Source organism: Sus scrofa, chromosome 9 (genome assembly GCF_000003025.6).
Source record: "Sus scrofa isolate TJ Tabasco breed Duroc chromosome 9, Sscrofa11.1, whole genome shotgun sequence".
NCBI lineage: Eukaryota > Metazoa > Chordata > Mammalia > Artiodactyla > Suidae > Sus > Sus scrofa.
The window spans coordinates 11,681,885-11,697,586 of record NC_010451.4 but is presented as its reverse complement, the minus strand read 5'-3'; the positions used below and the strand labels follow the sequence as shown (position 1 = coordinate 11,697,586).

Genomic DNA, 15,702 nt, shown 5'->3' with positions numbered 1-15,702 from the left:
CTAACAATTAACTGGATCATTTGGTCTAGATCGGGTAGACTCTAACAAAATCTTGTATTCTAAAGCAAATTTCTATTTTCTTAAGGATTAAGAAAACCCTTAATTATAGACCTCGACTCAGAGGTAGACAATGGTCCACTCCCACACTTAGGACCTGTTTTCTGGTATAGAATGGGACGCTGGGCAGTGTGATTGGTTTTCTTAAGAAAAAGGTAAGAAAGGGCACTTTGCTTAGGAGGTTAAAGAAAGGAGAAGACCACAGACAGGATTAGAAGGAGAATGAAAGTGAAGTTGTGTAGGGAAAAGGGAAATGATCGGAGTCTTGAGAAAGTGTGAGGTAGCTATGCTTCCTTCTCTTGATAAATAGTCTTCTATCACTGACTTCACCCACAAATGATCTAAAAGTAGCCATCTATTAAATTCAGCATGGCCAACATTTGTGTAGACTGAGGCATAAGATGGAAGGAATGCTGTGTATTGTGAGGAAATGACAGTTTCTGACAAAGACAGTTACATTCCTTCGAAGCAGCAGAGAGAGGGAACATTTGTGAATTGTGCACTTCTCTATGTACCAGACATGCTTCTAGACTTCAGGAATATTTTATCATATTTGACCTTCAAAATAATCCTGAGGGAGTTCCCTTTGTGGCTCAGTGGTTAATGAACCCGACTAGGATCCATGAGGATTTGGGTTTGAACCCTGGCCCCACTCAGGGTTAAGGATCTAGCATTGTTGTGAGCTATGGTGCAGGTTGCAGACACGGCTTGGATCTGGCATTGCTGTGGCTGTGGTGTAGGCCAGCGGTTGCAGCTCTGATTCAACCCCTACCTTGGGAACCTCCATATGTCACAAGTATGTCCCTAAAAAGCAAATAATAATTAATAATAATAATAATAATCCTGAGAAATACATAGATTACTTTTCCCATTCCCCATTTTATTAGGGTAGTGAAGGCTCTGAAATTTTAAATAGTTTTACCAATGTTGCATAGCAAGATACATGAAGCCAGAATTTGAATATGGTTTAAGATATATAAAAATAACTGCAGAAGGCAGAATGAAACATATAATTACAAAGGCATAAAAGTGGGTCATTGGGGTTTAATACCGTGGAACTATCTTTAATTCAGGAATATTTAAGGAAAGCTTCATGAAGGAGATAACATTTGAACTGGGAGAAAATGTGGGAAGCCAGTGAGACTGAAAAGGGATTGAATTACTTTGAGTTATAGAAAAAAGGCTGAAAAGGAAGCTCAAGACAAGAACATGAAGGATCTTCAGTACATATATAATAGGTTGTATGATAATAGAATAAATCCTTCCACATTCCATAATGACCTACGAAGATATAATTTCTCTCCTTGGCAACTCTTATCTCAGGATCAGCATTTGAGAAAGACGGGTGGGTTGAATGGTAATGACCAACATGGAATTAGGGCTGGGTGTGTGGGACTAAAGAGCAGGAGAATTTATTTGAAAATGTTTTTGATAGGAGACAATATTTTCTCTGATGTATTTATTTTTAGTTCAAGCCATTTTACCACATGAAACCCCTATCAGAGGCTGATAGAGAAAAAGCAGGAAATCAGAAGATTCCAAAACTAACTGATTTATTGCAACTTGCACAGAAGGAAAAAAAATTTGTGATATTTGATCTTAATGGCCCTGCACCAAAACATTTTCACAGAAGCTCATACGTACGCCACGTAGTAAGAGTGATCCTTGACTCTAGAATTGAGCAACATCTGGTATGTGTCCTCTGAGTATTTATGGTAGAGGTTGGGAGGTCAGTAGCATGTCCTAGGAGCATAGAAGTTGAAACTGATCTACCTTGTAGGTCTTCCTCGGATCCTTAAATAATTTTGCTCCCTATAAAAATGGAGGTGATTGCTTTATACAGCTACTTGTGGCAACCTAAGAATGACCCAATGAAATTTATATCAGTGGGGGAAAAACATTGAAGCTGTTCGCTATTCTCCACCAAATGAAATGTCAATATGCTGTTAAAAGGGAATTGTATCATGACTGTATAATGTGACCTGTGCCATCACCAAAATAGAGCTGTTAAAAAGGGCCTGGGTATAGAATACTAAGGCTTTGAAGACCAGCATTTGTTAATTATATAGAAAGGACAACTAGGTCCTACTTAAGAGATTTGTTCATCATGTCTTTCAGAAGCTACTCTCTGCATTTGGGCAGTCAATCATTCCAAATGTTTTAAATTCTCAGAACATGGAAGAATGCTATGAGTAAAACAAATGAATCTTTTCCAAATAGAACTATTTTCACAGATGAGTCATAATAGCATTCCCTGTTGGCAAGAAATGACCCCTCTCAAGAATCATTTTTAGCATCATCAGTCGTTTATGATTCCAATCTTTCATCCACACCTACCAGCTCTTCATCCGCTTTGGCTAGTGTAAGCATGCAATGAACTCTTGGTCTCATGAGGTTAACTGGGAAAACCTAGATCCAGAAGAACCCCGATGGAAGCCCCGTTGGAAGAGTTTATTAGGCAATGTTAGGCCAGATTGACTCACCAAGGGCTAGAGTCTCTGCTTACTATGGACTGTTAGGCAAGCTGGAATTGGGCTCTACTCATTCTACTTCGGGCTGTTTGTACCTAGATAGATGATGATCTGCTGAAAGACTTCCTGTTTCTCCTCCCAGATTTTTTGGTTGCCACATACTGATAGGCAGTATGTCAAGAAAAGAGCTCCTGGCTTTCAGCAAGTGAGCCAGTTGTTCTCAGTTGAACACCTTGCAAAAGAAAATATCAGTAGGGTAAATGTTGACTACAAGAGGTTGTTCTACAATGGATTGAGGTAAGTGTTTGACTACATCTTTCTCAACATGTAATGCCTTATTTGCACAAAATATGCATCCCAACCAAGCTACTTAGGTATCCCCTTTCATCTCAGGATTTCAGTGTGTGGCTACCTTTTTGGAATCTCCTGTTTTTCTCTTTTTGCCCTTCCTTCTTTCTCTGCTAATGAACACTTACCTGCTCTGGAACATACTCTTTAGGCCCTTCTTCTTCATGCTCCAGTCTTTCATCATTCAGCATACCTTTTTGTATGCCTGGTATGTTTGCTTTTATATAAAATGATTGAAAGTTATTACTCAAAAAGTTGATTTCCTCTGCCATTACCAGATGGATTGCACTACCTCATAAATAACTTTGTGATCCAGGTAGCCAGATTTCTTTCTTTCTTTTTTTTAATGGCTGCGCTTGTGGCATATGGAAGTTCCCAGAATAGGGGTCGAATTGGAGCTCCAGGTGCAGGCCTACACCACAGCCATGGAAACACTGGATCTGAGCTGCGTCTGTGACCTATGCTGCAGCCTGCATCAACACGGATCATTAACCCACTGAACAAGGCCAGGGATTGAACCTGCATTCTTAGAGAGACTACATCGGGTCCTTAACCCACTGATCACAACAAAAACTCTCAAATTTCTTAGAGATGCCATTCAGATCATTATTCAAAAAACCCTTAAACAGGCAAACATGAAATGAAACTGAAATTCTTTTTAAGCTACATTTTTTTTTCTTTTTTTGGCTATGCCCACAGTGTGCAGAAATTTCTGGGCCAGGGATAGAACCATGAGCCATAGCTGTGACAGAGTTGAATCCTTAACTTCTAAGCCACCAGGGAACTCCCGAAACTAAAATTCTTAACAGCTACATTTATAAATATGTAATTAGAAACAGATTTTTAGAATTAAAAACACCTGGGAATAAAATGGTAATTTTTTCAAATTTAACTCTTATCAGTCACTGCTTAATTTAATCCAAATCACCTTTCTCTTAGATTTAAAATTTTTTTTCAGATAATTCTAACCACTTCCAAGACAGTCTGAACATGTGTATATTTTCCAGATAAATAGATATGTATATATCCATATCTCCAAAATCTTGAGCTAGTAAAAATTCCTCTTGATACCTTTCTTTATTTCAGTCCATGAGCTAGGCTATTGAATGCACCTCTGTTTGTGTTCTGACTCTTCCCTCCTCTCTGGCCATGGAAAAGTTGATCATAAAATATGTCTTTTTTTCTTTTAGCATTAGAAAATTCTACATGTTTTACCTCTTTTTCCCAGAGTATTTCTCTTTCCCCAACAACCTTTCTATTTTGAGTATATGTCTCTCTCCTTTTACTTTTTATCAAAGGGAAAATGGCTCCAGATGATTTCCTTCTCTCATCATAATTTAGATTAACAGTTGAACAATAATTATAATAGCTTCCACTTATTGAGGCTTTATTATGTGTCAAGTTCTGTGGTTGGGTACCACAGGCTCTTTTTGAAACCCTGGCTTACCAACTAAACATATGACTTTGGACAAGTTTCTAAAAATAAATTCTCTCATTATAAATAAGATGACACTAATTTGATGGAATGGTTAAAAAATTAAATGAGATAATTCATATATGAGCAGTAGGAGGAATTTAAATTTTGGAGATTAATCCCGCATCAGTTGATTCACTTGCAAAATTTTCTCCCATTCTGTGGATTGTCTTTTCGTTTTGTTTAGAGTTTCCTTTGCTGTGCAGAAACTTTTAAGTTTGATTAGGTCCCATTTGTTTATTTTTGTTTTTACTGTCGTTACTCTAAGAGGTGGATCTGAGAAGATGTTGCTGTCGTTTATGTCAGAGAGTGTTTGGTCTATGTTTTCCCCTAAGAGTTTTATAGTGTCTGGTCTTACATCTAGGTCTTTAATCCATTTGGAGTTGATTTTTGTGTATGGTGTTAGAGAGTGTTCAAATTTCATTCTTTTCCATGTGGCTGTCCAGTTTTCCCAGCATTACTTATTGAACAGGCTGTCTTTTCCCCATTGTATATCCTTGCCTCCTTTGTCATAGATGAGTTGGCTGTAGGTGCATGGATTGAATTCTGGGCTTTCTATCCTGAGCCACTGATCTATGGTTCTGTCTTTATGCCAGTACCATGCAGTTTTGATGACTGTTGTTCTGTAGTATAGCCTGAAGTCCAGGAGCCTGACTCCTCCAGCTCCATTTTTCTTTTTCAGGATGTCTTTGGCTATTCTGCTGGGTCTTTTTTGCTTCCAAACAAACTTTAACATATTTTGTTGGAGTTCTGTGAAGAATGCCCTTGGTAATTTGATAGGGATTGCATTGAATCTGTAGATTGCCTTGGGTAGTAGAGTCATTGTGATAATACTGACTCTTCCCATCCAAGAGCATGGTATGTCTTTCCATCTGTTTGTGTCATCTTTGATTTCTTTCATCAGTATCCTACAGTTTTCGGAGTACAGGTCTTTTGTCTCTTTAGGTGGGTTTACTCCTAGGTATTTTATTCTTTTGGATGTGATGGTATAAATGGGATTGCTTCCCTAATTTCCTTTTCTGCTCTTTCATTGTAAGTGTATAGAAATGCCATCGATTTCTGTGTATTAATTTTGTATCCTGCGACTTTGCCAAATTCATGGATGAGCTCTAACAGTTTTCTGGTAGAGTCTTTAGGATTCTCTAGGTATAGTATCATGTCATCTGCAAACAGTGATAGTTTTACTTCTTCCTTTCCAATTTGGATTCCTTTGATTTCTTTTGTTTGTCTGATTGCTGTGGCTAGGACTTCCAAAACTCTGTTGAAGAGTAGTGGCGAGAGCGGACATCCTTGCCTTGTTCCTGATCTCAGCGGGGATTCTTTCAGCTTTTCACCATTGAGAATGGTGTTAGCTGTGGGTTTATCACATATGGCCTTTATTATGTTGAGGTAGGTTCTCTCTATGCCCACTTTCTGAAGGGTTTTTTAATCAGAAATGGGTGTTGGATTTTGTTGAAGGCTTTTTCTGCATCTATTGAGAGGATCATATGGTTTTTATTCTTCAGTTAATGTGGCGTATCAGACTGCTTGATTTGTGGATATTGAAGAATCCTTGCATCCCTGGGATAAATCCCACTTGACCATGACGTACAATTCTTGTAACATATTGTTGGATGTGGTTTGCAAGTATTTTGTTGAGGATTTTTGCATCTATGTTCATCAGTGAAATTGGCCTATAATTTTCTTTTTTTGTGTTGTCTTTGTCTAGTTTTTGTATCAGGGTGATGGTGACCTAACAGAATGAATTTGGAAGTGTCCCTTCCTCTGTGATTTTTTGGAATAGTTTCCGAAGGATAGGTGCTAGTTCTTCTCTAAATGTTTGATAGAATTCACCTGTGAAGCCATCTGGTTCTGGACTTTTGTTTGTTGGAAGTTTTTAAATCACAGTTTCAATTTCAGTACTTGTGATTGGTCTTTTTATCTTAGCTGTTTCATCTTGGTTTAGTCTTGGAAGATTGTATTTTCTAAGAAAACCATTTCTTCCAGGTTTTCCATTTTATTGGCGTATAGTTGCATATGGTAGTCTCTTATGATCTTTGTATTTCTGTGATGTCTGTTGTTACTTCTCCTTTTTCATTTCTAATTTTATTGATTTGAGTCCTTGCTCTTTTTTTCTTGGTAAGTCTGGCTAAGGGTTTATCAATTTTGTTGATGTCTTCAAGAACCAGCTTTTCGTTTCATTGATCTTCTCTATGGTTTTCTTCATTTCTATTTCATTGATTTCTGCTCTGATCTTTATGATTCCTTTCCTTCTATTAACTTTAGTGTTGTCTGTTCTGCTCTCTCTAGCTACTTTAGATGTAAAGTTAGGTTGTTTATGTGAGCTTTTTATTGTTTGCTGAGGTGAGCTTGTATTGCTATAAACTTCCTCTTAGAACGGCTTTTGCCGCATCCCATAGGTTTTGGAGGTCATATCTTTGTTGCCATTTGCTTCTAGGTATTTTTAATTTCCTCGTTGATTTCTTCAGTGATCCATTGGTTGTTTTGTAGCATGTTGTTTAGTCTCCACGTGTTTGTGTTTTTTGCAGTTTTTTTTTCTTGTTGTTGATTTCCAGTCATATAGCTTTGTGGTCAGAAAAGATGCTTGATATGATTTCAATTTTCTCAAAGTTACCAAGCCTTGATTTGTAGCCCAGGATGTGATCAATCTTAGAGAATGTTCCATGTGCACTTGAGAAGAATGTGTATTCTGTTGCTTTTGGATGGAATGTCCTATAAATATCTGTTAAGTCCATCTGGTCTAATGCGTCATTCAGGGCCTGTGTTTCCTTATTGATTTTCTTTCTGGTTGATCTGTCCGTTGCTGTAAGTGGGGTCCCCCACTATGATTGCATTGTTGATTGGTCCTTTTAAGGTTGTTACCAGTTGCCTTATATATTGTGGTGAACCTAGGTTGGGTGCGTAGACATTTAAAATTGTTATATCTTCTTGGATTGATCCTTTGATCATTATGTAGTGACCTTCCTTGTCCCTTAAAATATTCTTCATTTTAAAGTCTATTTTGTCTGATATGAGTATTGTTACTCCAGTTTTCTTTTGATTCCCATTTGTGGAATATTTTCTTCCATCTCTCATTTTCAATTTATATGTGTCTCTAGAAGTGAAGTGGGTCTCTTGAAGACAGCATGATATGGGTCTTGTTCTTGTATCCATTCAGCCAGTCTGTCTCTTTTGGTTGGGACGTTTAGTCCATTCACATTTAAGGTAATTATTGATATGTTTGTTGTTCTTGCTATTTTGTGAATTGCTTTGGATTTATTTTTGTTGCTCTTTTTTCTTCTCTTCTTCTCTTGTTCTCTCCTTTGTGGTTTGATGACTGTCTTTAGTGTTGTATTTGAGTTGATTTTTCTTATTTGTTTGTGTATCAGTTGTAGTTTTTTGGTTTGCAGTTATCTGAAGTTTTGATATAAGAGTCTATATATATAGGAGATTGCTTTAAGTTGTGGTCTCTTAACTGCAGGTGCATCTCCAGTGTCCAGTGCATTTGTACCCTCCTCTTCTCATGATTTCTGATTTTGGTGGCATAATTGTGTGTAGGTGATTTCATATCTTTACTGTATATATACCTTTACTGGTGAGCCTTGTCATTTGTGGTATTTTTGTTTCAGGTTGCGGCCTTTTCTTTTCTGCCTAGAGAAGTTCCTTTAGTATTTCTTGTAAAGCTGGTTTAGTATTGCTGAATTCTCTCAACTTTTGCTTATCTGTGAAGGTTTTGATTTCTCCTTCAAATCTGAATGAGATCCTTGCTGGGTAGAGTAATCTTGGTTGGAGGATTTTTCCATTCATCATGTTAAGTATATCATGCCACTCCCTTGTGGCCCACAGATTTTCTGCTGAAAAATCTGCTGAGAACCTTATCAGGGTTCCCTTATATGTTAATTGTTTCTTTTCCCTAGCTGCTTTCAAGATTTTCTCTTTGACTTTGATTTTGGTCAGTTTGATTAATATGTGTCTTGGGGTGGTCCTCCTTGGGTTTATTTTATGTGGTACTCGTTGTGCTTCCTGGATTTGAGTGAGTGGTTCCTTTCCCATGTTAGGGAAGTTTTCAGCTATTATCTCTTGGAATATTTTTTCCGTCCCCTTCTCTCTCTCTTGTCTTTCTGGCACCCTTATAACACAGATGTTGGTGTGTTTAACATTGACCCAGAGTTCTCTGAGACTCTCTTCATTTGTTTTCAGTCTTTTTTCTCTTTTCTGTCTGCATCGTGATTTCCATTAATCTGTCTTCCAGCTTGCTTTGTCATTCTTTTCCTCCTGTATTCTGCTGTTGGTTGCTTCTAGTGAATTTTTTATTTCGGTTATTGTATTTTGCATCTCTTCTTGCTTAAGTTTTATATCTTGGGCTTCTTTGCTTAGTGTTTCCTGTAAGTTATCCATCTTTGCCTCCAGTTTATTTCCAGTGTCTTGCATCATCTTCAGCATCAAGAGTCTATAAAGTCTTTTTCCTGGAGGCTGAGAATCTCCATATCACTTAGCTGTTTTTCTGGGTTTTTTCTTTCTCCCTCACTGAGTTAGAGTTCTCTGCTTCTCATTTTTATAGGTTTTTGGTGTGGTGACCTTTTTACAGATAATAGAGTTGTAGCGTCTCTTTCTTCTGGTGTCTGCTCCCCTTGTGGCTGAAGTTGGTATGGGGCTTTCTGTAGGCTTCCTGATGGGAGGGACCAGTGCCTACCCACTGGTAGGTGGAGCTGATTCCTATCCCTCTGGTGGGTGGGGCTTTATCTCTGGGGTAGATTTGAGGCAGCTATGTGCCTGGGGGGTCTTTAGGCAGCCTGTGTACTGATGGGTGGTGCTGTGATCCCACCTGGATTGTTGTTTGGCCTGGGGCTTCTCAGTGCTGACGGGTGAGGCCAGATTTTCCCAAAATGGCTACCTCCAGAGAAGGCACGCTGATGAATATTTCCAAGAGCTTTGTTTCCAGTGCCCTTCCCTGACAAGTCACATTTACCCCTGTTTTCCCAGGAGGTCCTCCAAGAACTGCAGTCAGGTCTGACCCAGATTCCTATGGAGACTTTGCTTTGCCCTGGGAGCCAGTGCATGTGAAAGTCTGTGTGTGCCTTTTAATAATGGGGTCTCTGTTTCCCCCAGTCCTGTGGAGCTCCTGTGCACAAGCCCCACTGGCCTTCAACGCCAGATACTCCCAGGGATTCTTTCTCCCAATGCCAGAGCCCCAGGTGTGGGGACTTGACGTGGGGCTCAAAACTCTCATTCCTGTAGGTGAGTCTCTGTGATACAGTTAACTTTCCAGTCTGTGGGGCTTCCCAACCCCAGGCAGTATGGGGTTGCTTATATTGCCCCTCCTACCTCTTGATATGACCTCCTCTTTGTCTTCTGGAGTAGAATATCTTTTTGAAAGTTTCCAGTTGATTTTGTTGAAGATTGCTGAGCATTTGGTTGTAATTTTGTTGTTTTTAGGGGAGAAGTTGAGCTCCATTCTTTCTATTCTGCCATCTTAACCCCATCTCTCAATTAACTATTTCTGAATACAGGTATTACACTAGGTAGTGGATATACATAACTGAATAAGACACATTCTCTATTTTTAATTTGCTTACAGTCAAGTAAAGAAGACTGATAGGAAAGCAGATAAGTAAGTGCTCTGATGGAAGTAAGTACATTTGCTACACAATAGTGTGCTTTTGCTGGCACATATCACTTAAGGGAGTGAAATTATTAAATATTCAGGAAATTTGCAAATTTGTTTTATCAGTGGTAGCTCAAAATTGGCTCTTGTAGGAATACTTACACCATGGAAACTGGCAAATTATACAGTTAGGGCTTCCTCTTTTTTCTTTCCCTCCATCTCTCCTTCCTTCCTTTCTCTTCCTTCTTCTTCTTTTCTTTCTCCCTCCCTCTGTTCCTCCCTCCCTTCCTTCTTCCCCTCCTCCCCTCTCCCTCCCTCCCTCTCTCCCCTCTTCCCTTTGTCTCTTTCTCTTACCCTTCCTTCCTTCTCTCTTTCCTTACCTCTGTTCTTTCCTGCCTTCTTTTCTTCTTTCTTTCTTTCTTTTTCCTTCTCTTTCTTTTCCTTCCTTCTTTACTTCCTTCATTCCTTCCTTCCCTCCCTCCTTTCTTTCTTCCTCTCTCCTTTCCTCCTTTCCCACCTTTCCTCCCCCACCTTCCTTTCTTCCTTTCCTCCCTCCCTTCCTTCTTCCCTTCCTTCCTTCCCTTCTCTTTGCATCTCTCTTTCTCCCTCTCACATACACTCTCACCTCTCCCTTCCTTCCTCCCTTAGTACAGCCAGTTCACTAAAATACTCCCGTTGGAACAGAAGAATGGTGTTAAGTCTAGTACTTTATATCACTGTAACTCCATTCTGCATGTCATATTACAAGTTGTCCTAGGACCAGCTGCTGCTGGTTATTTAAGCAACAGCCTTCCCAACTATGGTGGCTATTTCCCTCTTACATGATGAAGGTGAGATTGAGTTAAACTCTTGTGGATTCTTTTTCTTTACAGAGAATATAAAGCAGCTAACATCAGTATCAACCTGTATATCATCAATGAACCTTGGCTCTTCTCACTGGCCTGGTGCTCCAGGATTCAGTCAGTGACCACAGACAACATTCAGGTCCTGAATAAGATCAATCACCCTTACTACTTCATGGTGAGCTGGTTGTCCAAATTATTCCTCCACATCTGGTAAAATAGGAGCCTCTGTCCTACACCCCACTCCTACATTGCCCACTGTGCAGTCTCCATGGGAGCCACTTAAGAGCAGAGGCTAATGTGATATCGGATCTGTGGCTTTCTCCCTTCTCTCCCCCAGATCTTCTGTGATTTTGAGGGAGAAATTAATATTGGTGTCGTAATTGCTGTTTACTGAATCCTCACAATGTGCCCTTCATGCATTATGTAATTTAACCCTCTGAGGTATCCGCAGTTGGTATCCCCATGGGGAATCGGAAGCTTGAAGCTGTTAAGATCCTTGCACATCATCACATGATGCAAGATTCAGAATGACGTCTTCCTCCAGAGTTGTGTCAGTGCAGCCCCACATCCCTGCAGGCGTGGCAACAATGACAGTGGCATGGGGTACGGAGAGAAACCAGGTGTACTCGAGCCCAAGGTGACAACTGTGTGTCGTGTCCTGAGAAAAGGCTTTTGAAAAGAAGAGCGAGTGTCCAGCCAGCTAGCTTGATTTCCCCCTCTGCCCTGCTACTGCTTATGGCCAGAGGCTTGGGGACCTGAGGACCCGGGTTACAATTTCAGCTAAATCCGTCACTTATTACCTGTGAAGGGAGCCCCAGCTAACCACTAACTGCTACAGAGCCCATTTTTCTCATCAGTGTAGAGCAGGTTGACTGACTGGGTGGAACTGACAGCCTTCAACAGAAAACAGCTTAATTTCCCTCCACTGACTATTTAAATTGCTCCTTAAGCCTAGGTCTTTCCCTGACTCTGAGTTAGATTGCACTCATATCCCATAACTTTTCTAGTCCCTCTTAGATAAATTTTTAAAGTACAGTTTAGTCACCAAAAGGCCTCAATTCAGCATCAAAGTGTCTAGTCCAGGGTAGTAACTCAGATTCTAAACTGCCTTGAGAGTTAAAGCTTTAGGCGAAGGAACTAAATGAGAAGCCTAAATATTTCAGTTGCCTTCTCCATCCCCCAGCCGCACTGGCCCTTGTTTCTGACTTCGTCAGGGTCAGGACAGGAGAAGGGGGATCAGGACCAAGGGCACAGTCGCAGGGCCAGTACCGCACTGAGGCCCTCTGGTGGCAGTGTGATATTGCTCACCCCTTCTTTCTTGGTGGCTTGGGCAGCTTTGCAGATGCCCCTCAAGGAAACCTTGGACGGCAGGTCTCTTGGCGTAGGTGAAGCCTCTCCACTTGTCTGTCCCCATATTGTCTCTCTTCAAGTATGTACTGTATACATTTTGTTTTTTAAAAAATTGATTGCGAAGTGAACTTCATTATATAAAATCCAGTAATTACAAAAACGCATAAATTAACAAGCAGCATACCCCTCCATAATTCTACCCCCCTAAATCAGTAATGTCTTAAAGTTGTCTCTTTGGATATATTAAATATACTTATCTTTATTAAGTAAAATTATTCATTTTAATTCTTGAATCGATAATGTTTAAATTGATAATAGATTCGTATGATTCACAATTCAAAGAGTGTAAAAGGAAGTAAGTAAAAAACTTCCTTCTCTACCTGGCCTGAGCCTTCTTTTTTTTGGGCACACTTGTGGCATATAGAATTTCCTGGACCAGGTATTGAATTGGAGCTACAGCTTCGACCTATGCCACAGCTGTGACAACACCAGATCCTTTACCCACTCTACTGGGCCAGGGATTAAACCCTTGACACTGCAGGGATAATGCTGTGTCCCTAACCTGCTGTGTCACAGTGGGAACTCCCTGGCCTTGGCTTTTATAAGGGACCCAAGGTCACTTTGTTCAGAGGGGGGGTCCATATCCCAAGGGCTTTCCTAAGCTGTCCACACTCTGGGTTAAAATATGAAGATTCAAATCCTGGCTCTGCCACTTACTGTGTGAACTTGGAAATGTTAGTTCACCTGTCTGGGCCTTGGTTTGTTTATTTGTAGATTAGGAACAAAAACACTACGATAGAAGTAAATTTATCCAATACAATCTATTCTGTTTAGTAGTCTGTTAATCTGAAAAAATTAAACTGGGGAATTGTGAAATAAACAGTATACAGTCTATTACCTAATATTTAAGGGCTTAAAACTGATAAATATTTGTTTGTCACATTCTATTTTGACAGCTGAGTAGTTTCTCTGGTCTGAGCCAGCTTGGCTGGACTAGGTGCTCTAGGATGGCCTTGTTCATATGTCTAGGGTCTTAGGTGGTATGATTGCGTTCTCTCTTCATTTGGTCACTCATCCTCAGGGAGGGCAGCTTGAGCATGTTCACCTGGTGGCAGCAGGTTCCCAGCAGCAAGAGAAGTCAAGCCCCAATGCATGTGCCTTTTTAGTGCTCTCCCACTATGATGTTTGCTAATGTTCCATTGGCCAAAGGAAGTTACATGGTCAAGTCCAGATTGAAGGCGGAGCAGAGAAGACACAGACTTTACCTTTGTTGGAAAAGAACAGCAGGGTCACGCTGCACACAGACCTGCGTTTCAGAAGGAGTAATGTGGTCATTTTAATAAACAGTCTGTCACATCGCATCTCACACATTTTAATTTAAAGTATTTGTTCACCTTTTGACATAGCCTCATGGTTTTCCCTTTGAGGGTGTGTCAGATAATTGAATTCTGTATTCTTTTGTGTATGTATATTTCCAAATGAGCCGGATATGACTTCCAAGTTTTGTTTCCTTAAAGCACAAGTACTTAAAGGTATGGAAGAAATGACCTAAATGAGGAATATGCCCAGATTTTTATAATTCTCCCACCCCATCATCTCTTAGTGTTTCACTCACACCTAAGTCAATTGCAGTTTATTTTTTAATGACTTTTTCTGTCCTTGTCAGGTTTTTCAAAGTATCACTTAGTTTCCTTGAAACTGCCATACTTTTTAAACTCAGATTTTATAGATCTAAGTAATATTTAATTACATTGTGGAGTTATAACACAGGTACAGCCATTCTAAGCCACATGGACGGTAAGAACTACTGATTCTTGGTGACCATACAGCTCACCTGGTGGGCATCCTGGAGCAGGCCAAGGCATTGGTCAATCAGGTTCCAAGAGGAGATTAGAGCCTCAGTTTAGTGGCAGTTTCTTAAGCCTAGGAGAGCTGAAGCGAGGATTAGCTGTGAAAACAGCCTTCATGTCCTTAGGACATGTCCTTAGCTCCTGTAAATGCTTAGCAGTGTTAGTTGTTGTTCTCATCATTATTAGGATCATTGGTGTTATTATCATTCTTAATCAGTCCAAGGAAAGACCTTGAGATAGGGTAGAAGTGGCATAAGAAAGAATAAAAAATGACAATACCCATACCTCTAGTAATATTGGAGGACAATGAAGGTGGAAAGGGAGGATCAAACCAGGGAATTAGAAAACTCATACAACAGAAGCTAAAATATGGAGCTCTGTGAAATGGGTGATTCAGGCATGTTAGGCAAGAATTATAATTTCACCATACTTATGTGAGGTGTGAACGTTTAGGAGAATGATTCCTAAATGCTGGTTCACTGGCTGGTTGCTTGTTCCCATGGAGCTTGTTAAAAATGTCAAAATTGTAATTCCTGAGTTTGTAGTGAGGCCCAGGAACCTATATTGCTAAAAGCTGCTCATGTAGACCCGGATACATAGCCAGGTTTAGGAAGCCATGAAAACATAGAGCACTGGAAGTCGAGAAGCTTGGGCTGAGATCTTGGCTCCAGAATAGATTTCCTATGTGACCTTTGTCTTGGGGATCTAGGAAGATGAAGGGTGAGATGTGTTTAATCCCTCGTGGAGCCCTCTGCCCTTGTAAGCGGTGATTGCTAGAATTGCAGCAGATACTCTGTGCTGGAGACCAACTTCATCAATCAAGCTTCCTCTGTCTGGGCTGCCCTCACTCCAGCCCTGGCAGCCAAGCAAGGGATTTGGCCCACAGGATCTAAAAATCCCTTCCAGCTATACATCCTTTAACTCTGTTCTCTGTTTTGCAGACACCAAATTTCTACATGTTCATATGGATTCTCATGGATTGTGTTTCTGCAGTTTTTATTGTTGCCATATTTTATTTTCATTGGTAAGCATATATTTGTAATTTTAAGTGATTTTTTTCCTAAAATAAAAGTATAAATGGTTCTTATGGAAATTTGAGAAAAAACAAGTATATTTTCCCCATAATCCCGCATGGCAAATCCTCAGGGAGACAGGGTTGTATCGTCTGAACCTCTCATCTCTTCTCATGCTGCCTGCAGCTCCTCACACACCATCTACCTACTGAACATGAGACCACATGAAGGACAAGGACTCTTACTAAAGCTTAACCAAAGCCTGTGACTACAGATTCAGTGTGGATCAACTAGGAGGGGACAGGGACCAAAGGTTGTTCACCAAAGTGCCTCCAAATTGTCCCACTTTCCACAGAATTGCACATAGCGGGGTGCCGTGTCAGGGCAAGTTCACAATCTGGGAAGCCTCGATATTTGTCCTGGCTTTGCCCTTGGCTGCTGGGTGACCCTGGGAAAATCATTGCCCTTTCCAGGTCATAGATCTTAAAAAATCTGTCCAAGAAAATGACATTTGAGAATCCTTGCAAGGCAGATGCTACAATATTGCAAGGTACAGGGTGGGCGAGGGGACATCTGGTAGAAGAATTAGCTAGAAGAGACCATGATAGTTGAGGCCTCCTCATGTCCACCGTTTCTTCATTGGAGGTGTCATTTAAAGGGTGAAACTACAAACCCTCTACCTAATTGAGTATTTGACTGGATGATGTTCT

General features: G+C 40.2%; 1 protein-coding gene across 1 annotated transcript in view; it reads left to right on the top strand.

Moving 5' to 3' along the window:
• The window catches only part of LOC100511652 (glycerophosphodiester phosphodiesterase domain-containing protein 4), an 89,899-nt gene that overhangs the window by 73,955 nt on the left and 242 nt on the right, over positions 1–15,702 (top strand). Inside the window, 4 exon segments of the mRNA XM_021062557.1 lie at positions 1,527–1,748; positions 2,671–2,825; positions 10,807–10,954; positions 14,921–15,003. Coding sequence (XP_020918216.1) covers positions 1,527–1,748; positions 2,671–2,825; positions 10,807–10,954; positions 14,921–15,003 — 608 coding nt within the window.